This window comes from Oncorhynchus kisutch, linkage group LG12 (assembly GCF_002021735.2).
Source record: "Oncorhynchus kisutch isolate 150728-3 linkage group LG12, Okis_V2, whole genome shotgun sequence".
Taxonomy (NCBI): domain Eukaryota; kingdom Metazoa; phylum Chordata; class Actinopteri; order Salmoniformes; family Salmonidae; genus Oncorhynchus; species Oncorhynchus kisutch.
The window spans coordinates 50,755,855-50,776,353 of record NC_034185.2 but is presented as its reverse complement, the minus strand read 5'-3'; the positions used below and the strand labels follow the sequence as shown (position 1 = coordinate 50,776,353).

The 20,499-nt window shown below is 43.9% G+C and overlaps 2 protein-coding genes across 3 annotated transcripts; one reads left to right on the top strand and one right to left on the bottom strand.

The window, feature by feature from the left end:
• Positions 1-4,451: 4,451 nt before the first annotated feature.
• LOC109901138 (uncharacterized) lies at positions 4,452-8,966 on the top strand. Its single transcript, XM_020497181.2, has 3 exons — positions 4,452-6,807; positions 6,901-7,836; positions 8,058-8,966. The coding sequence occupies exons 1-2, from the start codon at positions 5,567-5,569 to the stop codon at positions 7,007-7,009; spliced, it is 1,350 nt and encodes a 449-aa protein (XP_020352770.1). The 5' UTR covers positions 4,452-5,566; the 3' UTR covers positions 7,010-7,836; positions 8,058-8,966.
• A 1,990-nt stretch (positions 8,967-10,956) lies between these two features.
• LOC109901137 (E3 ubiquitin/ISG15 ligase TRIM25-like) lies at positions 10,957-13,669 on the bottom strand. Of its 2 annotated transcripts, none has more exons than XM_031837773.1 (2): positions 13,237-13,669; positions 10,957-12,986 (listed from the first exon to the last, which is right to left on the bottom strand). In XM_031837773.1, the coding sequence occupies exons 1-2, from the start codon at positions 13,323-13,325 to the stop codon at positions 12,134-12,136; spliced, it is 942 nt and encodes a 313-aa protein (XP_031693633.1). In that variant the 5' UTR covers positions 13,326-13,669; the 3' UTR covers positions 10,957-12,133. The 2 variants fall into 2 exon arrangements, with proteins under 2 accessions (XP_031693633.1, XP_031693634.1); XM_031837774.1 differs by having other exon boundaries at positions 10,957-12,975.
• Between the last annotated feature and the right edge of the window lie 6,830 nt (positions 13,670-20,499).

Below are 20,499 nucleotides of genomic sequence, written 5' to 3'. Positions count from 1 at the left end.
GATCCTCAGGCATCCGTAGTTAGCATGGCCAGAACCCTGGGGTCTTGTTACATCTCGGAAAATGCACACAGCCGGTGTGTAGTGCTTCTAATGGACGGCGTGGGAGCTCAGAAGCCGGCCGTGAGGGAGATCAGACTGACCGCCCCCCGCTACCTCACATAGCATTCTGTAAGCGTAATCTGTGCGCAATAGAATACACCATGAAGATTTTGGCCGACATAGGTATGAAAAACAAGTTGTTGTGACCGGCGCGAAAGGAGCCTCCTCCGAGGACGAACCCCTAGAGGGAACCTCGGTCGATAACCTGGTGTCGTTCCACCAGACGTACCTGGAGTGTCAGGACGACATTCTATTCGTGAACACGTTTCAAGATCTGAACCCTCCTGAGCGTGGTGAGCTGTCAGACCTAGATCCCAGCTATGCTGACGGTTCGATAGACAGGCCTGAGGGACACGAGGGCGTCTTTGTGGCGACTTTCGCCGATCCCGAGACTATACAATTGTCTACATTGAGGGACGCGTGTCTAGGGTGTACGAGCACAGAGGCTGACACGCTGCTCGTGGAGTTGGCCAATGTTCTGAAAGGTAGCGTGACCGTGTGCACCGGAGACTCTGACCTGGTGGCCGTGCTGACGGCTTGTGGCCACGAGGGCATTACTATGAGGCTAGACAACAAGAGCTACCACGAGGATCGAGACATGCACATGTCCACCTTCGGGGAGCTGCTGTTTGACAGTCCAGACAATCGCCTACCCAAGCTTCAGTGTAGGGAACTGGCAGATGGTCAGTCCCGAAGGGCTACACCTAGAGCCTCAGCCCAGCTGTCCCGTTTATTACTTCAATGTTAAACTGTGTCCTGACGTCAGGTTGCCGGAGGTGTGCATAGATGGCTATCCAGGTTACCTTGTCAACTTTCAAGGCTCATTTACCCGGATACCAGTTACCTGGATACCATTTACAAAACACTGAGGGAAATGAACCAAAACAGCCTGGCAGACCAGTTGAAAAAGTACATAGCTGGCCTCAGTCCCTAGGATATGTAGTCAATGATAAACTGTTTTACTACACTGAACAGTATTAGTTCTATAAATGTGCCATTGCAACATGTCTCTATTGAGCTATAGCTTGCTGATATGTACCACTGCTTTGATTTGTGATATACTGCTCAATAAACCCGAGTGACAACAATGTATACTGTGCATGTCTCTACACACACACACACACACACACACTAAGTAGAGTACAACTTGCATTATAATGAAGTGCAGCCTTTTGTAATTACACTTTGTACCAGTAACAGCCACATATTTTACCTGCCAACAATAAATTATGTTATTCCTGGTTGTTTCAGTTACTCAGTAGCATGGATTATGGTGTAATTGCTGCACTTACCTGTCACGGCCGTCCTCCTCTTCATCTGAAGAGGAGAGGCGAGAAGGATCGGACCAAAATGCGGCGTCGTAAGTGTCCATGGTAAATCTTTAATACCGAAAGTACTGACACTGTATACAAAACAATAAACAAATGACGACCGTGAAGCTACAACATAGACAATCACCCACAAACAAACAGTGCAACCCAGGCTACCTAAGTATGATTCTCAATCAGAGACAATTAATGACACCTGCCTCTGATTGAGAACCATACTAGGCCGAAACATAGAAATACCCAAATCATAGAAAAACAAACATAGACTGCCCACCCAACTCACGCCCTGACCATACTAAATAAATACAAAACAAAGGAAATAAAGGTCAGAACGTGACATTACCTGATTGCTTGATACTGTTTTACAGTTTTTTCCAACTGCTTACACACAAAATATTTTCATGTCACACCTCTCACTCAAAGTGCAAAACTACACACCAAATATCCAAAACCATAAGCTATTTCTCAGCCTTTGACTCAGTTGTTAATTGCATGAAAAACGTTTTTCAAAACACTACACACAATTCTCTACCTAAAACACAAAACTCTAACAGGAAGTGACTTGCTTTCCTTTTCCAAACACAACCAATCAAAATACTACACTTATTCACCAGGTCACACACACAGTCCTCACATGTGCAAACACTAATAGCTTAACTGATCACTAACCAATCACTGCTTTACTGTAGTATAGGCCTATAAATAGGTCAAAGGTCAGATTACCTGTTTTGAACAATGGATGCCAACAATGGACAGAGAGCAAGAGGAGTAGGAGGGAGAGGAAGAGGAAGAAGAGGACGAGGGCAAAGAAGAGAAGGAAGGAAAGCCATCTCTGATGAGATTAGGGCAACACTTGTTGATCATGTGATCAACCACGGTTTGACCATGAGAGAGGCTGGACTGAGAGTCCAGCCCAACTTGAGTCGATTTACAGTGCCGTCCATAATTCAAACCTTCAGAAATGAGAACAGGTATGCAACTATCTAATGACTATTTTAGCATTACAGTAATGTACTGTAAAATACGTATGACTGCATAGTATTGCATAAACATTTGTAACTATAAGCCATCCATTTACTGCACTGCATTGAATGAATGAGGTTGGTTATCATGCTGTACTACATTTTTGTTGTACATTGTTTACAGTTCCTATGCTGAACACATACTGTTTGAATTCTGTACAGAGTGGAAAGGCAAAGACATCATGGAGGATGAGGACGCTTGTTTACAGATGTACAAAAGACTGCAATTATGTATATGGTTTTGGCCAACAATGCAATTAGGATTCGAGAGATAAGAGAGCATATCTTGAATAATGACACCATATTTAACAACATCAATACTGTAAGCCTGTTGAGCATACAACGCATCCTCCAACGGCACCGAGTGATGATGAAACAACTTTAAAAGGTGCCATTTGAGAGAAACTCTGACAGAGTCAAGAATATGCGACATGACTTTGTAGAGGTATGTATGCAACACTACTTCCAGTACTTCAGACATACCATATTTACTCATCTGTATATCCTTTTGTCTGTTACAGAGAGTATTGGAGCTGGATGCCCATGTAATTCGCCATTAATTTATTTATGTGGAGGAGGTTGTCTTTAACCTCACCAAAACCAGGCGCCGCGGAAGAAATGTAATAGGACAGAGGGCAATTACCAATGCCCCTGGACAGCGTGAGGGTAATATAACTATGTGTGCTGCCATCACTCAAAACGGGGTCCTCCATCACAATGCCACACTGGGTCCGTACAACACCGGCCATATGCTCACTTTTCTGGATGCAATTTACACAATGCTTGTCCCTGATCCAGATCAGGAGCCTGCTAGATTTGTGATTTTATGGGACAATGTTAGTTTTCACCGGGCTGTTCTGGTCCAAAACTAGTTTGCCACCCATCCACAATTTGTAGTTTTGTACCTACCCCCATATTCACTTTTTCTAAATCCCATAGAGGAATTCTTCTCAGCCTGGCGCTGGAAAGTGTATGAACGCCAACCCTATGCCCGCATGCCGCTTCTCCAGGCAATGGAGGACGCATGTGGGGACATAGAGGTTGCCTCTGTCCAAGGTTGGATACGCCATGCTAGGAGATGTTCCCTCGATGTTTGGCAAGAGAAAACGTATCTTGTGATGTGGACGAAGCATTGTGGCCAGACCCAGGCCGGAGAAGAGATGAAGCGTAGCTTAGCACTGGTGACTGCCCACCCCCTCCTACCAATTCCTGGACTGCCCCCCCGGGACCTCACACACACAATTGTGTTCTTTACTGTATTTTAAAGAAAATATTTTTGGTTTACATATGTTTATGGTTTTGTTGTATGCTACTGTATACAACAGTAATGTTTGGCCTAATAAATATTTTCTGTTTCTACATTGCATTGGTGTTTACAGTGAACTTGTTACCCCTCTCAGCAGATTACTTTCACTGTAGAACATTGTATTGAAATGTAGACATAAGCCTATGAAAGACCAAAGAGCTTTAGATTTGTTTACATGGTATATCCAAAAATGTACTATTATGAAAGCAGTGTTTGCCATTTGACACAAATGCTTCATTCTGACATGTGTTTATGGCATTTTGAATGCAGTGTTACATTTTGAAGGAGATGTGAGGCATTTTGCATTCTGTGTGTGCAGTTTTGGGAATTGTGTGTAGAGTTTTGAAAAAAGGAGACAGTTTTGAAAACGTGTGTAAGCAGTTGGAAAAAACTGTAATACACCTGTGACCATTGATTTGTCAGAGTCATCGTTATCACTTACCATCATTTAAATGTGTAACCGGTAGACATATAGCACCCTCCAATGTTCCCATACAGGTCGCCTTCATTGTATCTGTTCACACGGAAAATGTGCTGGATGAACAAACATGCCTTATAGATAAGGTCCCCTTGTTTACACCAGATCGTGTTTGGGTAGCACGGCAACAGGTCCAAAGTCAATCAGTTACTAACAGCTTCCACCTTAGACTCCCAAACAGAAAAGCTTGTTATTCTGTAGTTGAAATAGCTAAACGAATGACCTATCTATCTGGTGTGGATGTTTGCTCACCATGGAGATAGCAGTAGCTGGGTGAATCATTCACACTTGGACAGTCTGAGCTTCATTGACATAAAAGCTGTTGGAACCCCCTGCAGGCGTCGGATGTTCCGAGCCCCATATACATAACAGTGGTTGGACGATCTACCTTGCTCTGGATGTTTGAGCCCCATGGAGATAACATTAGTTGGGTGAGCCACCTGTACTTGGAAAGTGTGAGTTTCATCTGCGTAACAGTGGTTGGAAGACCCAGCTGCGGCCGGAGGTGTCAGCTCTGTTGGGATTGTATGAGCAATGTTCGATGAACAGCGGTTGGACGACTCGGGAGTTATTGGACGATTCCAGGTTATGTGCATAACATCGGAATGGACAATTCAGCAGGGGTTGGACGTATCGGAAGCCCGTAGAAACAGCAGTTGGTTGGATACACAGTGAGACATTGAAACTAGGTCACCTCAGGTTGACACCTAAGCAGTGAAACAGGAAAGATACAAATAGTCTACCTGATGCCACATTGTGGTGATTACTTCAAAGGCCTTGAAGCTTTTAGGAGGAGCCTCAGGTGCATATATAAGATTAGTTACACAGACAGTGGATAATTCAGTGTATGTTTGCAGCTGAACCATGAAGATGGTCCAGTACTAGTGTGAAGTACTTTACAAAACAACAAGAATGAGAAACAAAAGATAGAATGTCACATGACATTTATTCAACATACAATAACAGAGGCGAATGGTACTACCAGCATCACAATATGGCCCTAAGAGTTGAGGAATATACACAGTTGAGGGAATCTACACCCTCTCCCTTGCGCAACATACAGCAGAGAAGGAGGCATGAAAGAGTCTCTAATGACAGGCTGTATAACACAGAGAACACATATCAACACAACCTTCTGGTTCCACACAATGTACCTGTGTACCCTAGACACCCCCAACCCTTTGACTTAAGGGTTGTAGGTCTGACAAAAACAGGTTACAACAAGTTAGTCATGACATAGGACTGTCACCGAAGACCAAGGTTACAATGGACCGCCAACTCGGTACAACAAACGGCCACAAAACGTTTATCATGCTCCTACTACAGCAGAGACATGACCCATTGTTCTGTCAACTGTAGGCGAAGCAAAGAACCCAATACAGGCCTTAAAGCTCAAAGGTTGTGTCCCGAAGTCTCCTGTAGCAGCGGCCGCAATGGTGGTCTTGGTAGCAGCGTCACATCGGCAAAGATTGGCAGATATGAAAACAGGTTTTCTTCACAAAGCCACAGCATGCCTAGATCACATAGACCGTCCACTGGCACACATCAGAAACCTGTGACTGTGGACAATATTAAGAAGAGATCGGTCGACATGTCCTACAATCAGCCTGGTTCTCAGTCGAGCATTAAAAGTGGTTGCAGAAAGAGGGCCTGGATGTTCAACAGGAGACCGAACAACAGTGAGGAAGTAGACAGTGGCACATCAGAGGTTACCATGTCACGGATACCAATGAGGAGGCTAACCTACCTAGACTGTCACAATTCTGTACCCAAACATGTCGCGGAAAGGGTATCCTCTCCAGTCAAACATAGTGTACCTATCAAACAAAAAAGTACCAGAGTGGCTGGAGTCCAACAAGACCCTGATACTGAACCATGTGTATCTGCTGAGCCAGAGTATCAGTATACAGAAGATGCTGCCTGTTCTGGGACGGTATGCACTGTGCCTAATTCCCCCACGACGCAAACCCAGGAGCCAGACTCTGATGAGACTCAGACCCCAGAATCTGCTGAGACACAGACCGAGGAGCCAGACTCTGATGAGACTCAGGCCAATGATGTAGTGTCTGCTGAGACTCAGAACCCAGACTCTGATGAGACTCAGACCAAGGAGCCAGACTTGGATGAAACTCAGACCAATGAGGTAGTGTCCGCTCAGACTGTGTCTGCTGCGACTCAGACCCCAGAATCTGCTGAGACACAGACCGAGGAGCCAGACTCTGATGAGACTCAGACCAAGGAGCCAGACTCTGATGAGACTCAGACCAAGGAGGTAGTGTCTGCTGTACCCAAGCCCCAGTCTACAACTGATCCATCGTTCCAACAACCTATTGGTGAAACATGTGAAATGTCTCACAATGTGCCTGAATGTAGAGTTGACCATGCAATTGTATTAGCTGCGCCTGGGTATCAAGATAGGGCTGATGAAGTTGTCTCTGCGACAGAGCACGTAACCAGGGCCGGGTGTGCTACCTCAAAGGAACCTGAGACTGCCGTGGATAGCATCACAGCCATGTCTGGGTGTGATACATCAGAGGAGGTTGCTGCTGCCCTGGATAGCATGACATGTGTCACGTAAGTGTAACTATCACACACATTGTGTTATTACTGAACAGTAATCTATTGCCTTTGGGTAGAGGGGTGACTTGTTTCTGCCTTGTGTTACAGGGGTACCGAGAGAGTTCCGGATGATATGCTAACCGATGTGGAATATGCAAACGCCTTTCAAGAGTGTGAAGTGTCTCAATTCTATGCATCCCGAGCCGCATTTCAGTAGGCCACAGTGGAACGTTGACTCTTGTCCAGGTTCCATATTTTCTGCTACAACCGATCCCCTTCCCACCCAGCCTACAGATGTGGAACTCAACGCCTTCAATGCCTGTATTGGTGACATGGACCCTCTCGGGTACCTAGACAACTCCATGTTTGCTCTTGAGAGGGTCTGTGGTGAATATGTATTTCAACAACAACAACAGTCGGCACAGCCTCTAGAGGCCCAGCAGGTTGAGGTGCATCTGGAAACATTTCATCAAGTGCCTAGACCGCAGCAGGAGGCCCGGGTCCTACATCCCGAACAACCAGCATCTCAAGTGCCTGAAACGTCACAGCAGACTGTTGATTGTTCCCCATACCACCACAATCCGAAGCGGCTGTCACCTATGAAGAACCCGTGCCTGGTCCCAGCCGATATAACCTGGACAGCGACGGGGCTACCGTGTCGTCCATTGCGATGATAATCCCGGTGGTGAAACAGTTTATTATTATATGCGGCACATGTAAAAAAGAAGTTCAACAGAGCGTTCATCTGTAACAACTACTCGATTCATCTGAACAGGCCCATGCAATGTGCTGGCGGCTGTGTATTGTGCACACTGTGTTACAGTGAACAAAGTGGTTGCCGCCTACACAATATATCGTCCACAAGGCCCGCTGTAAGCACCACAGCCAACACCGTTGCAAATTGCCCTGCTCTGGAGAATGTAGGAGACTGGGATCTGGAACTCAACATAGATGATATGTTCAAGACTGACAAGGAGGTCAACGTCCATTTGCAGCTGATTATGAATGAGGAGCAATCCCCTGGAGTTGACACCCTGAAAAGAGGTATGTATATTACCATTTATAGATATATCTCTCTATGTCTATGTTATACTACTATGAATAAATCAAATCAAATCAAATTGATTTATATAGCCCTTCGTACATCAGCTGATATCTCAAAGTGCTGTACAGAAACCCAGCCTAAAACCCCAAACAGCAAGCAATGCAGGTGTAGAATAGCCCTGATAATGTAGCTGGACTGACAGTGTTCTCTTCCCACGCAGCGTTCAACCATCTCATCACAGTGAATGACACCATGTCCTTCAGGTACTGGGTAAACGAAGCAATTGCCAGAAGAGGTGGCCTACAGATATGTCTGCATCCCTCATGTACCTGGGTTCTTGGATCACGTTGTGGTGGGAACCCGTCCCCTTCCCAGAACAGAGAAGCTGATCGGACCAGATGACTCCCTACCGAGATTGTTCAATGTGTCACTTGGGTCCTACAGGTTTCATTGGTGCCGTTTTGTCTTGAAGAAACAGATCATTTTGACTACTTCGTTGCCCAGGAGAGGGCAGTCTAAGGTAGTCACAGTTGTTGGCAACACACTGAGAAACCTCACCTGGAGCAGAGAGTTTAGAAGAATGGTATTCTATCTGTGGAGGTGGTTTACAGCTCAGTACGTGTCACCACAAGACAGGCGGCTTAACCTTGTGTTAGATTGTAAACCCAGTGAAGGTGCTACTTTGGTCCATGTCATAGCTTTGTTGGCCTCCAGGATTGGGATGGAAACAGTAACACCTCACCTGGCCCAGCAACGGGCCAAAGATGATAGCAATTACTGCTTCAATGGCAGGAATGCCAATAACATGTTGGTAATTCAGATGGTAATTCCGGAGGTAATTACATCGATATTGTTGAGGAGTTTAGCTCCTACCACAACAGTGGCGATGATGGTATTGGTCTCCCTCGCGTGTCCACAACCATAGAGTATTACAGTTTCCTTTAAAGTAGAGCAATGATGTTTGTATATGGTTACCAATTTCACGTGTGTACAATTTTATACCTTACTTTAATTGACCATATTACACCTGAGTAATGTGTATACTCTTTTGTACCTACCCTTTTCTACTTTTCTATCAGCCAACTGTATATATCTATTGCCTTGAAATAAAATATGTCTTGCACATACATATATCTTGGTTGTGTTTATTTGAAAGATGACAGCGACACCACGTTTTGAAAGACAATTGACGTGACAGTAATTGAGAATGAACTGCCTATGATCGGGTGCACATCTATGTGGATTACTCAGTAGACACTGGTTCTGTGTTGCATTCCCTGCCTTAGTTCTACATGGCCAGAGGAATCAGAAGCTATTTCATTCAGCACAGGGACCTATCTGTGTACTGTCTATTTAGAACTTACAAAGGAAGGTGCTACTCGCCCCCTTATGCCAGTGATCCTGCTGGTGTTTCCATGTGATAGGGTAGTGGGATATACAGTGGGACAAACTTGCACCAATTGTGCAAGTTCTCCCACTTAAAAAGATGAGAGAGGCCTGTAATTTTCATCACAGGTACACTTCAACTATGACAGACAAAATGAGAAGAAAAAAAATCCAGAAAATCACATTGTAGGATTTTGTATTAATTTATTTGCAAATTATGGTGGAAAAATTAGTAATAAGAGTTGAGTCCCTGGCGGCGTAGTGTGTTACTGATGGTAGGCTTTGTTACTTTGGTCCCAGCTCTCTGCAGGTCATTCACTAGGTCCCCCCGTGTGGTTCTGGGATTTTTGCTCACCGTTCTTGTGATCATTTTGACCCCACGGGTTGAGATCTTGTGTGGAGCCCCAGATCAAGGGAGATTATCAGTGGTCTTGTATGTCTTCCATTTCCTAATAATTGCTCCCACAGTTGATTTCTTCAAACCAAGCTGCTTACCTATTGCAGATTCAGTCTTCCCAGCATGGTGCAGGTCTACAATTTTGTTTCTGGTGTCCTTTGACAGCTCTTTGGTCTTGGCCATAGTGGAGTTTGGAGTGTGACTGTTTGAGGTTGTGGACAGGTGTCTTTTATACTGATAACAAGTTCAAACAGGTGCCATTAATACAGGTAATGAGTGGAGGACAGAGGAGCCTCTTAAAGAAGAAGTTACAGATCTGTGAGAGCCAGAAATCTTGCTTGTTTGTAGGTGACCAAATACTTATTTTCCACCATAATTTGCAAATAAATTCATAAAAAATCCTACAATGTGATTTTCTGGATTTTTCCCCCTCATTTTGTCTGTAATAGTTGAAGTGTACCTATGATGAAAATTACAGGCCTCTCTCATCTTTTTTACACCAAACAACACAATTATCATAATTGTTGTAATATGCCTTTTTTTTCTAGCTTGGCTTCCCCAGTGATTTACCTACGCACAGCTACTGTGCACCACTCAACCAATAAACAAAGCATACTGACTTCGAGCACTTCAATATCATGGCATGCATTTTCAACAACAAAATAAATAGACTATGTCACTCTCAACAATCATAAAATACATCCCTTGCAACCTTGTAGGCTTACCCGTTATTGAAGGCTTGGCAATCTCTGAACGTTACGAAACTTTTAAGGTGTTTTGTAACAGATGTCTCTTTCTATTCATCAATTGGCCGCTGCACAGTTTGGATTGATTGATTTTATTTGTCAGTTTAAAAAACACATAAACAAAGATTTTTTTAAGTGAGCGGGATTGAACAATAAAGTCAGGGACTTATTTCCATAACTACATGTACATATATAATGACATAGATACAGACATATTACAAAGATAGACAAAACATTTTCAACATCCAGACGAATATGAGGGGGGAGTTTTAGTGCAATTCTTACCAGCTTGTTTGGCTGGTAGCTTATTCTTATTCTTTGGCTGGTAGCATCTCTTTATGTCAGATGGCTACCGCGTCTGTTATACAGAAATAGATGTACCGAAGGAGGGTATTCATAGATTTTCATTCCAAATATTTTGTATAAAGATGAGCATTATATTGTTAGATTATAGGGGTAACAATGGTTGGCATGAAAGTCTTCCTCACCTCAAATTCAACTGTCGAAATCAGTTGAAAAGCCCGGGCGCACTTCCATCACATCAAAGGCCTGCAGTAACTAAAGCTTAATAATAGACAAACCAAAACAAATTTCCCAAACGTTTCAAATCTTTATTAGGGTAATATCAAAAGTAAGTCATTGTTTATTGGGAGAATACGAGCAGAATGGTGAATGTAAATGAGGAAAAATTGCACTACCCCCCCCCCCCCCAAAAGAAAACACACAACCATCCCCAAAGCAATAAAAAAGGTTTGAGAACCCTCCCCTATTTCGGACCACCCCTCTCCCAATAATATTCCATCTGTCCCTAACAGAGTAAAGAGGTTTCACTTTTCATTTGATGATGAGATTTCAGAGGACATCCATGGAAAATATAATCATGTGTAATGTCGACTGATTAAATATAATAAATTGATATATTTAATGATTTATTAATGCAATTAATGAATGATCCATTCCCTTTCCGTTGTTTAATCAGTGTGTGTGATTGACAGGAGAGATGATGAGAGGGGCTGAGTTTTGACCATCATCATTATCAGAGGGGCCGAAGTATGGAAAGAGTTTCTCTGTAAAGGTGCAGCCAGTGTAAGATGAGATATGAGACCTGGCCTCCACATCATAAAAGGAGACCAGACCCTCCTCATAGTCCACAAACACCCCCACCTTCTGGGGCTTCTTTGTCAGGGAGAGGAGGACAGGGGGGAAGATCCAGCTCACGTACACATTTACGTCCCTTCGGGACACAGTCCAGAGTCCATCCTCAGGTCTCAGTATAATAATCCCCTTCCTGTCTATGGACTCTCTGACCACTCCTAAATTCCATCTAGCCTTCCCCTTAACAATCACCTCATAGTAAAATCTCCCTGTTGAGAAGCCATCCTTTCCAAGGACAAATCGATGACCGTCAAACCTTTTTGGATTGTCAGGACGATTATGCTGTGTGTCTCCAGTTCTCACTTGTTTCCCATCTTCAGACAGGATGAGTTTGTGATGTGCTGTATCAGGGTCCAGAGTCACATCCACTGCATACTGCTGAATCCTCTTCAGTTTGACCTCAGGCAGCTTCTCCATCTCTTTATTCAGTATCTCCTCCAGCTGGGACACAGCTCTCCTCACAGTCCCCACACACAGATCACTGTGAACACTGATCTCAGACAGGTTCTTGGTGGGTGGAGGTTTGTACACTCGTGATGGGTAGTTCTGGAGAAGTTGGAGGTGGTCCTCAGTCTGTGAGAGCTGCCTCAGATCAGTGCTTCTCCTCTTCAGCTACGTGATTTCCTGCTCCAGATCTTTAATGAACCCTTCAGCCTGCCTCTCTACTGCTTTCTGCCTCTCCTCAATCACCTCAACAAGCTCAGCCTGGCTTTTCTCAATGGAGCGCACCAGAGCAGTAAAGACTTGTACACTGTTTTCTATCTCTCTCTTTGCATCCTTCTTGCTGAGATCTACTGAGAGTTTGATCTGTTTAACATTCTTCTGTCGGTCCTGGATAATCAGCTTCACTTCCGCCTCAGTTTTCCCCAGCTGAGCCTTCCTCTCTCCACACTCTTCCTCTATAGAGACAGTGTCATGAGTCTTGTGGTCTGCCTCAGTGCAGAACTGACACACACATGTCTGGTCAGTCCTACAGAACAACTCCAGGAGTCTGTCATGCTTCTTACACATCCTGTCTTCCAGATTCTCCACAGGGTTGATCAGTTTGTGTCTCTTTAAGGGTGAGGCTATCTGATGAGGCTCCAGGTGAGTCTCACAGTAAGAGGTCAGACACACCAGGCAGGACTTCCAGGCCTTGCGCTTCATCCCAGTGCAGACGTCACAGGCAACATTTCCAGGTTTAAGAGGGGGCCCATGTCTACCCTTTTCTCTCCTCTTTTTAAAATTCTCTACAACCTCTCTGAAAGTTGTGTTGACACGAAGTGTAGGCCGTCTGGAGAATTTCTCCTGACACACTGGACATTGGTACAGATCCTTGCTATTCCAGTACGTTCTGATACAGGCCATGCAGAAGTTGTGTCCACATGAAGTGGTGACTTGCTCAGTGAACACATCCAGACAGATAGAACACAGGAACTGCTCTTCAGATAGGAGACTGCTGGAGGAAGCCATATCTAGAGAGATTCTAGAGAGATTAAATGATTTCCTGGAAAGAGTCAGCTCTCGATAGTTTTAGTGCCACTGTCAACATGGCATTTTGAGAATCTAACCAAAGTTGTTTAACCATACAACATACAGTATAAATCAGTAAATGTACAAAATAAAGTTAAACATAGGTACTGTAGTCAAAAACTGGAGAATAAAGGAATTCATTAGAATACAAGATTTCACACACTAGAATGCATCTTCACCTGCCCTTGTAAATCTGTGCTCACCTGTATCTGTGTGTGGAAGAGGGTGGGCACTTTCTCCAATTTATCGGTACTGTTTTAGATTTTACACAAGAGTGTGAGACCGTTTGCATATGTGGGCAATGTACAGTACGTCTACACACTTCAGTTTCACTTCAGTAAAGTGACGTTGCATGCTCCTCCCCACCCAGTGCTGCTCTGTGCTCTGGAACAGAATTAACCTTTCACATGTCTGATCTCTCTTCATGCATGAAACATTCTCGATACAAAAGTGTGAATCAGAAATGCTAGACAAGGAATTACTGCAGATGTATTGAAGGTATTCTAAAATCAACAACTACAATAGAATTCTACAATAGACTAGTTGAGTCTTGTCGAATCCCTGAGCGTCATTTCCGGTCACAACTTGCAGACTTGTTTACGTGCGGCTGTGCGTTTTGTTGGCAACCTTACTTTGCTACCTGACAACTTTACTTTTGAATTACCGTTTATATTTACATTTTTTCCCTCACTCAACTGTTTTTACTCCGGACGTTTTATCTGGACATGGTTCGTCAGGACTTCCAACAGCCGAAGCTAAGTAGTAACATTAACATGATGCATTATACCGCCTCCAACGTTCTAATTTACTTCCGATCGAGTTGATGACTTCCGGAGCGAGTTCTGCTATTGTTTTTAGCATTAGCTTACTAGCTATCGTCGATGCATCTCTGACTGAAATAGTTAGCAATGACTACGTTTAAATTACAGCCCCGAGAAGGAGGTGCTAATGAACATTGTTCAGTGCCTCTGTGTTCAGTTTATTCCAAATGTAATGGTATTGTGAGCTTCCATCGTTTCCCGGTCGATGTAGAGCTCAGAAAAAGGTGTTTGGTGGCAGTACGTCGTGACAACTTTACTGTCACCAAACACACAAAGGTGTGTAGTACACATTTCGTCGAAAGTGACTTTGTTGAGGGAAAATTGGGGGGCGACAATACCTAAAAAGAGGTCTTGTTCTTACTGTCTTCGCGTTGAACTGGCACATTAAAAAGAGACCTGATGTTTGGGAAAGAAGACTGAAACCTGCTCCGACGGATTGGGATGAAGAACCAGGTGCGCTGCCTATGGACTGTGCCGTCTCTGATCCGGTCCAGACCCATGATTACTGTGCAGTCCCTGAACCCGCAGCCCTGGACATGGCCCTGGCCCTAATGGCAATCCATGAGCACGTAAGAGAAATTGAGGAGCTTCGAGCCAAGCTGGAGAAACTGACCACCCAACGCGGCTTTGGTCTACAACGATTTGCTGGATCTGACGATGATATACGTTTTTACACAAGGTACAGTAATAATTTATTATTATCCAGCATTATTATTATTTACTATTAATTATTAGTATTATTATCCTAAAGTCCATCTTACCTTTAAGTACATGTTCATTGTTATTTGATACTGGTCTAGCATATCTTAGTCTAAGTAGGCACATTGAATGTATATTGTCTTTACATTATTTTTCAGTTAACCCCCAAAAATGCTCCCAGGTCGTTGCTTCAAATAAGATTTGGTTCTTAGTCCACTTTCCAGGTTAAATAACAGAACATTTAAAACAAATTCACTGCTGTGATGATAGCTGCTGTGAATTACAGTACGAATTGCAGTAACAAGAAAACAGGCTACAATAGCCGCTAGGTCATGTATAGTGCTAGGGCTTAGAGAAGATGGACAATAACAGTAATGAGCTTTTTTGGTATTCAAATACTCTGGGTCCATCTTTAGATTTGCAAGCTATACCCACCTGATGGCCTTCTGGCACTTGATTGAGCGGGCAGCAGAGACCAAGTTTATAAGAGTCACAAGCACCAATCCATCTGAAACAAGTGTTACTCGAAGAAAACCGGTAAGGGACAACTTAATTAAATACTTAAGAGTATATTATTTGATCTTACTGTAATTGTTAAACATAATTTACTTTTTGTTATGGACCGAATATAAGGACTATTGTACTAAAATGGGTTTCTTTACGTTCAGACACTGCCATCAATCGATGAGTTCTTCTTGTTTATGACTCATCTGTCGCTGGGTCTGAAGCAGAAGGATTCAGCCCACCGGTTCAGCATCCACCAATCGACAGTGAGCCGGATTATCATCTCTTGGGCCAACTTCCTCTACTGTCTACTTGGATCAGCATGGATATGGATCCCCAAGAAAACCATCAAAGCCCACCTGCCAGACACCATCTTCACTACTACTGCAGAGTGAAGTGTTTTCTTCCTTCAAGTCACTCTGTACCTTTAAGGGCATGTTGGGAATGTCACCACATGGAGCTGTCGCTTTTGTGTCATCCTTGTGTGCTGGATCTGTGAGTGACAAGGAGATTTTCAAACAGTCTGGAATTATTTCCTTACTCACACATCAACAACTGACACCCATGGGTAACGATGCTTCGAGGGTGACTGTTGATGTGTGCAGAGGGTCCCTAGTTCGAGCCCGGGTAGGGGCGAGGGGACGGACGAAAGCTATACTGTTACATTGGTGCCTTGACCCGGATCACTGGTTGCTGCGGAAAAGGAGGAGGTCAAAAGGGGGGTGAGTGTAACCGATGTGAAATGGCTAGCTAGTTAGCGGTGGTGCGCGCTAATAGCGTTTCAATCGGTGACGTCACTCGCTCTGAGACCTGAAGTAGTTGTTCCCCTTGCTCTGCAAGGGCCGTGGCTTTTGTGGAGCGATGGGTAACGATGCTTCGTGGGTGTCAGTTGTTGATGTGTGCAGAGGGTCCCTGGTTCGACTAGACTGACCGGAAATTGCCAAACCGATAGGAAGTGTATTTAAAACGTTCGATCATGGAATGTGCATACGGGCTATTGCAGTCGTTGTACTCATAATATACAGGAGAACGATCGCCTTAAGGCGAGGATAGCTGTGCTGCAAGCCCAGCTTCAGACGCAATCATTAGGCAAGGGTAATTTCAGTGTAGGAAAGGATGAAACAGCATCTGTGCCACCAGTAAGTACAGATTGTAACCTTAGGAGGCTGAAGAAATTCGGCTTGTCACCAAAAGCACTCACAAACTTCTACAGATGCACAATCGAGAGCATCCTGGCGGGCTGTATCACCGCCTGGTATGGCAACTGCACCGCCCTCAACCGTAAGGCTCTCCAGAGGGTAGTGAGGTCTGCACAACGCATCACCGGGGGCAAACTACCTGCCCTACAGGACACCTACACCACCCGATGCTACAGGAAGGCCATAAAGATTATCAAGGACATCAACCACCCGAGCTACTGCCTGTTCACCCCGCTGTCATCCAGAAGGCGAGGTCAGTACAGGTGCATCAAAGCTGGGACCGAGAGACTGAAAAACAGCTTCTATCTCAAGGCCATCAGACTGTTAAACAGCCACCACTAACATTGAGTGGCTGCTGCCAACACACTGACAATGACACTGGCTCAACTCCAGCCACTTTAATAATGGGAATTGATGGGAAATGATGTAAATATATCACTAGCCACTTTAAACAATGCTACCTTATATAATGTTACTTACCCTACATTATTCATCTCATATGCATACGTATATACTGTACTCTATATCATCGACTGCATCCTTATGTAATACATGTATCAATAGCCACTTTAACTATGCCACTTTGTTTACATACTCATCTCATATGTTATACTGTACTCGATATCATCTACTGTATCTTGCCTATGCTGCTCTGTACCATCACTCATTCATATATCCTTATGTACATATTCTTTATCCCCTTACACTGTGTATAAGACAGTCGTTTTTTTGGAATTGTTAGTTAGATTACTTGTTCGTTATTACTGCATTGTCGGAACTAGAAGCACAAGCATTTCGCTACACTCGCATTAACATCTGCTAACCATGTGTATGTGACAAATAAAATTTGATTTGATTAGTATAAATCTCCTCGCACGGTCCCCGCAGCCGGACAACTTTCTCATGGCTTCTGGAGGGAAATGCTGTAGGAATGCTCAACCGATGTTTCTCATTTAGCCGACAAACTTCCAACTGGTTCTCCCCATTAAGCAGCGAGTCGGAGTCAGAGGCCGAGCCTTCCCTGATCTCTACTTATCCCTTTACGGGGTCTGAGACGCTGAAGCTTCCCACCATTAGCTCTGACAAATTGAAAACCCTAGTCATTGGCAACTCCACTACCCGCAGTATTAGTCTTAAAATGTATCATCCAGCGATCATACACTGTTTACCAAGGGGCAGGGCTACTGACGTTAAGGCTAATCTGAAGATGGTGCTGGCTAAAGCTAAAACTAGCGAGTGTAGAGAGTATAGAGAAATTGTTATCCGTGTCGGCACCAACGATGTTAGGATGAAACAGTCAGAGGTCACCAAGCGCAACATAGCTTCAGCGTGTAAATCAGCTAGAAAGATACGTCGGCATCGAGTAATTGTCTCTGGCCCCCTCCCAGTTAGGGGGAGTCATGAGTTCTACAGCAGAGTCTCACAACTCATTCGCTGGTTGAAAACTGTTTTACTGCCCCTCCCAAAATATAGAATTTGTAGATTGTTGGCCCTCTTTCTGGGACTCACCCACAAACAGGACTAAGCCTGGCCTGTTGAGGAGTGACGGACTCCATCCTAGCTGGAGGGGTGCTCTCATCTTATCTACGACCATAGACAGGGCTCTAACTCCACAATGAAATGGGGTGCAGGCCAGGCAGCAGGTTGTTAGCCAGTCTGCCAGCTTAGTGGAGTCTGCCACTAGCACAGTCAGTGTAGTCAGCTCAGCTATCCCCATTGAGACCGTGTCTGCCTCGACTTAGGTTGGGCAAAACTAAACATGGCGGTGTTCGCTTTAGCAATCTCACTAGAATAAAGACCTCCATTCCAGCCATTATTGAAAGAGATTGTGATATCTCATATCTCAAAATAGGGCTACTTAATGTTAGATCCCTCACTTCAAAGGCAGTTATAGTCAATGAACTGATCATGATCTTGATGTGATTGGCCTGACTAAAACATGGCTTAAACCTGATGAATTTACTGTGTTAAATGAGGCCTCACCTCCTGGTTACACTAGTGACCATATCCCCCCGTGCAGATTTTCACCTTGTCAGCTCGGGGGATCCAATCTTGCAACCTTACAGTTAACTAGTCCATCGCTATAACCACCTGCCTCTCGTTGCACTCCACAAGGAGACTAACTGCCTAGTTAACTACACATGGTTGATGATATTACTAGTTTATCTAGCGTGTCCTGCGTTGCATATAATCTGACTGAGCATACAAGCATACAAGTATCTGACTGAGCGGTGGTAGGCAGCAGCAGGCTCATAAGCATTCATTCAAACAGCACTTTCGTGCGTTTTGCCAGCAGCTCTTCGTTGTGCGTCAAGCATTGCACTGTTTATGACTTCAAGCCTATCAACTCCCGAGATGAGGCTGGTGTAACCGATGTGAAATGGCTAGCTAGTTAGCGGGGTGCGCGCTAATAGCGTTTCAAACGCCACTCGCTCTGAGACTTGGAGTGGTTGTTCCCCTTGCTCTGCATGGGTAACGCTGCTTTGAGGGTGGCTGTTGTCGTTGTGTTCCTGGTTCGAGCCCAGGGTGGAGCGAGGAGAGGGACGGAAGCTATACTGTTACACTGGCAATACTAAAGTGCCTATAAGAACATCAAATAGTCAAAGGTTAATGAAATACAAATGGTATAGAGGAAAATAGTCCTATAATAACTACAACCTAAAACTTCTTACCTGGGAATATTGAAGACTCATGTTAAAAACAACCACCAGCTTTCATATGTTTTCATGTTCTGAGCAAGGAACTTAAACGTTAGCTTTCTTACATGGCACATATTGCACTTTTACTTTCTTCTCCAATGCTTTGTTTTTGCATTATTTAAACCAAATTGAACATGTTTCATTATTTATTTGAGGCTAAATTGATTTAATTGATGTATTATATTAAATTAAAATAAGTGTTCATTCAGTATTGTTGTAATTGTCATTTATTACAAATACATTTTTAAAAAATCGTCCGATTAATCGGTATCTTCCTTTTTTTGGTCCTCCAATAATCGGTATCGGTGTTGAAAAATCATAATCGGTCGACCTCTACTATAAATTCTCAGACAACCCAAAGATTCCTTGATGCCCTTCCAGTCTCCCTCTGCCTACCCAAGGACGTCAGAGGACAAAAAACAGTTAACCACCTAACTGAGGAACTCAATTTAACCGTGCGCAATACCCTAGATGCAGTTCCATCTAAAAACTAAAAACATTTGTCATAAGAAACTAGCTCCCTGGTATACAGAAAATACCTGCGCTCTGAAGCAAGCTTCCAGAAAATTGGAACGGAAATGGCGCCACACCAAACTGGAACTCTCCCGACGAGCTTGGAAAGACCGTACCGTGCAGCATCAAAGAGCCCTCACTGCTGCTCGATCATCCTATTTTTCCAACTTAATTGAGGAAAATAAGAACAATCCAAAATGTATTTTTGTTACTGTCGCAAAGCTAACTAAAAAGCAGCATTCCCCAAGAGAGGATGGCTTTCACTTCAGCAGTAATAAATTCATGAACTTCTTTGAGGAAAAGATCATGATCATTAGAAAGCAAATTACAGACTCTTTAAATCTGTGTATTCCTCCAAAGCTCCGTTGTCCTGAGTCTGCGCAACTCTACCAGGACCTAGGATAAAGGGAGACACTCATGTGTTTTAGTACAAATGATGAAAATAATCATGGCCTCTAAACCTTCAAGCTGCATACTGGACCATATTCCAACTAAACTACTGAAAGAGCTGCTTCCTGTGCCTGGCCCTCCTATGTTGAACATAATAAACGGCTCTCTATCCACCGATGTGTACCAAACTCACTAAAAGTGTCAGTAATAAAGCCTCTCTTGAAAAAGCCAAACCTTGACCCAGAAAATATAATAAACTATCGGCCTATACGGAATCTTCCATTCCTCTCAAACATTTTAGAAAAAGCTGTTGCGCAGCAACTCACTGCCTTCCTGAAGACAAACAATGTATACGAAATGCTTCATTCTGGTTTTAGACCCCATCCTAGCACTGAGACTGCACTTGTGAAGGTGGTAAATTACCTTTTAATGGCGTCAGACCGAGGCTCTGCATCTGTCCTCATGCTGCTCGACCTTAGTGCTGCTATTGATACCATCGATCACCACGTTCATTTGGAGAGATTGGAAACCCAAATTGGTCTACACAGACAAGTTCTGGCCTGGTTTAGATCTTATCTGTCGGGAAAGATATCAATTTGTCTCTGTGAATGGTTTGTCCTCTGACAAATCAACTGTAAATT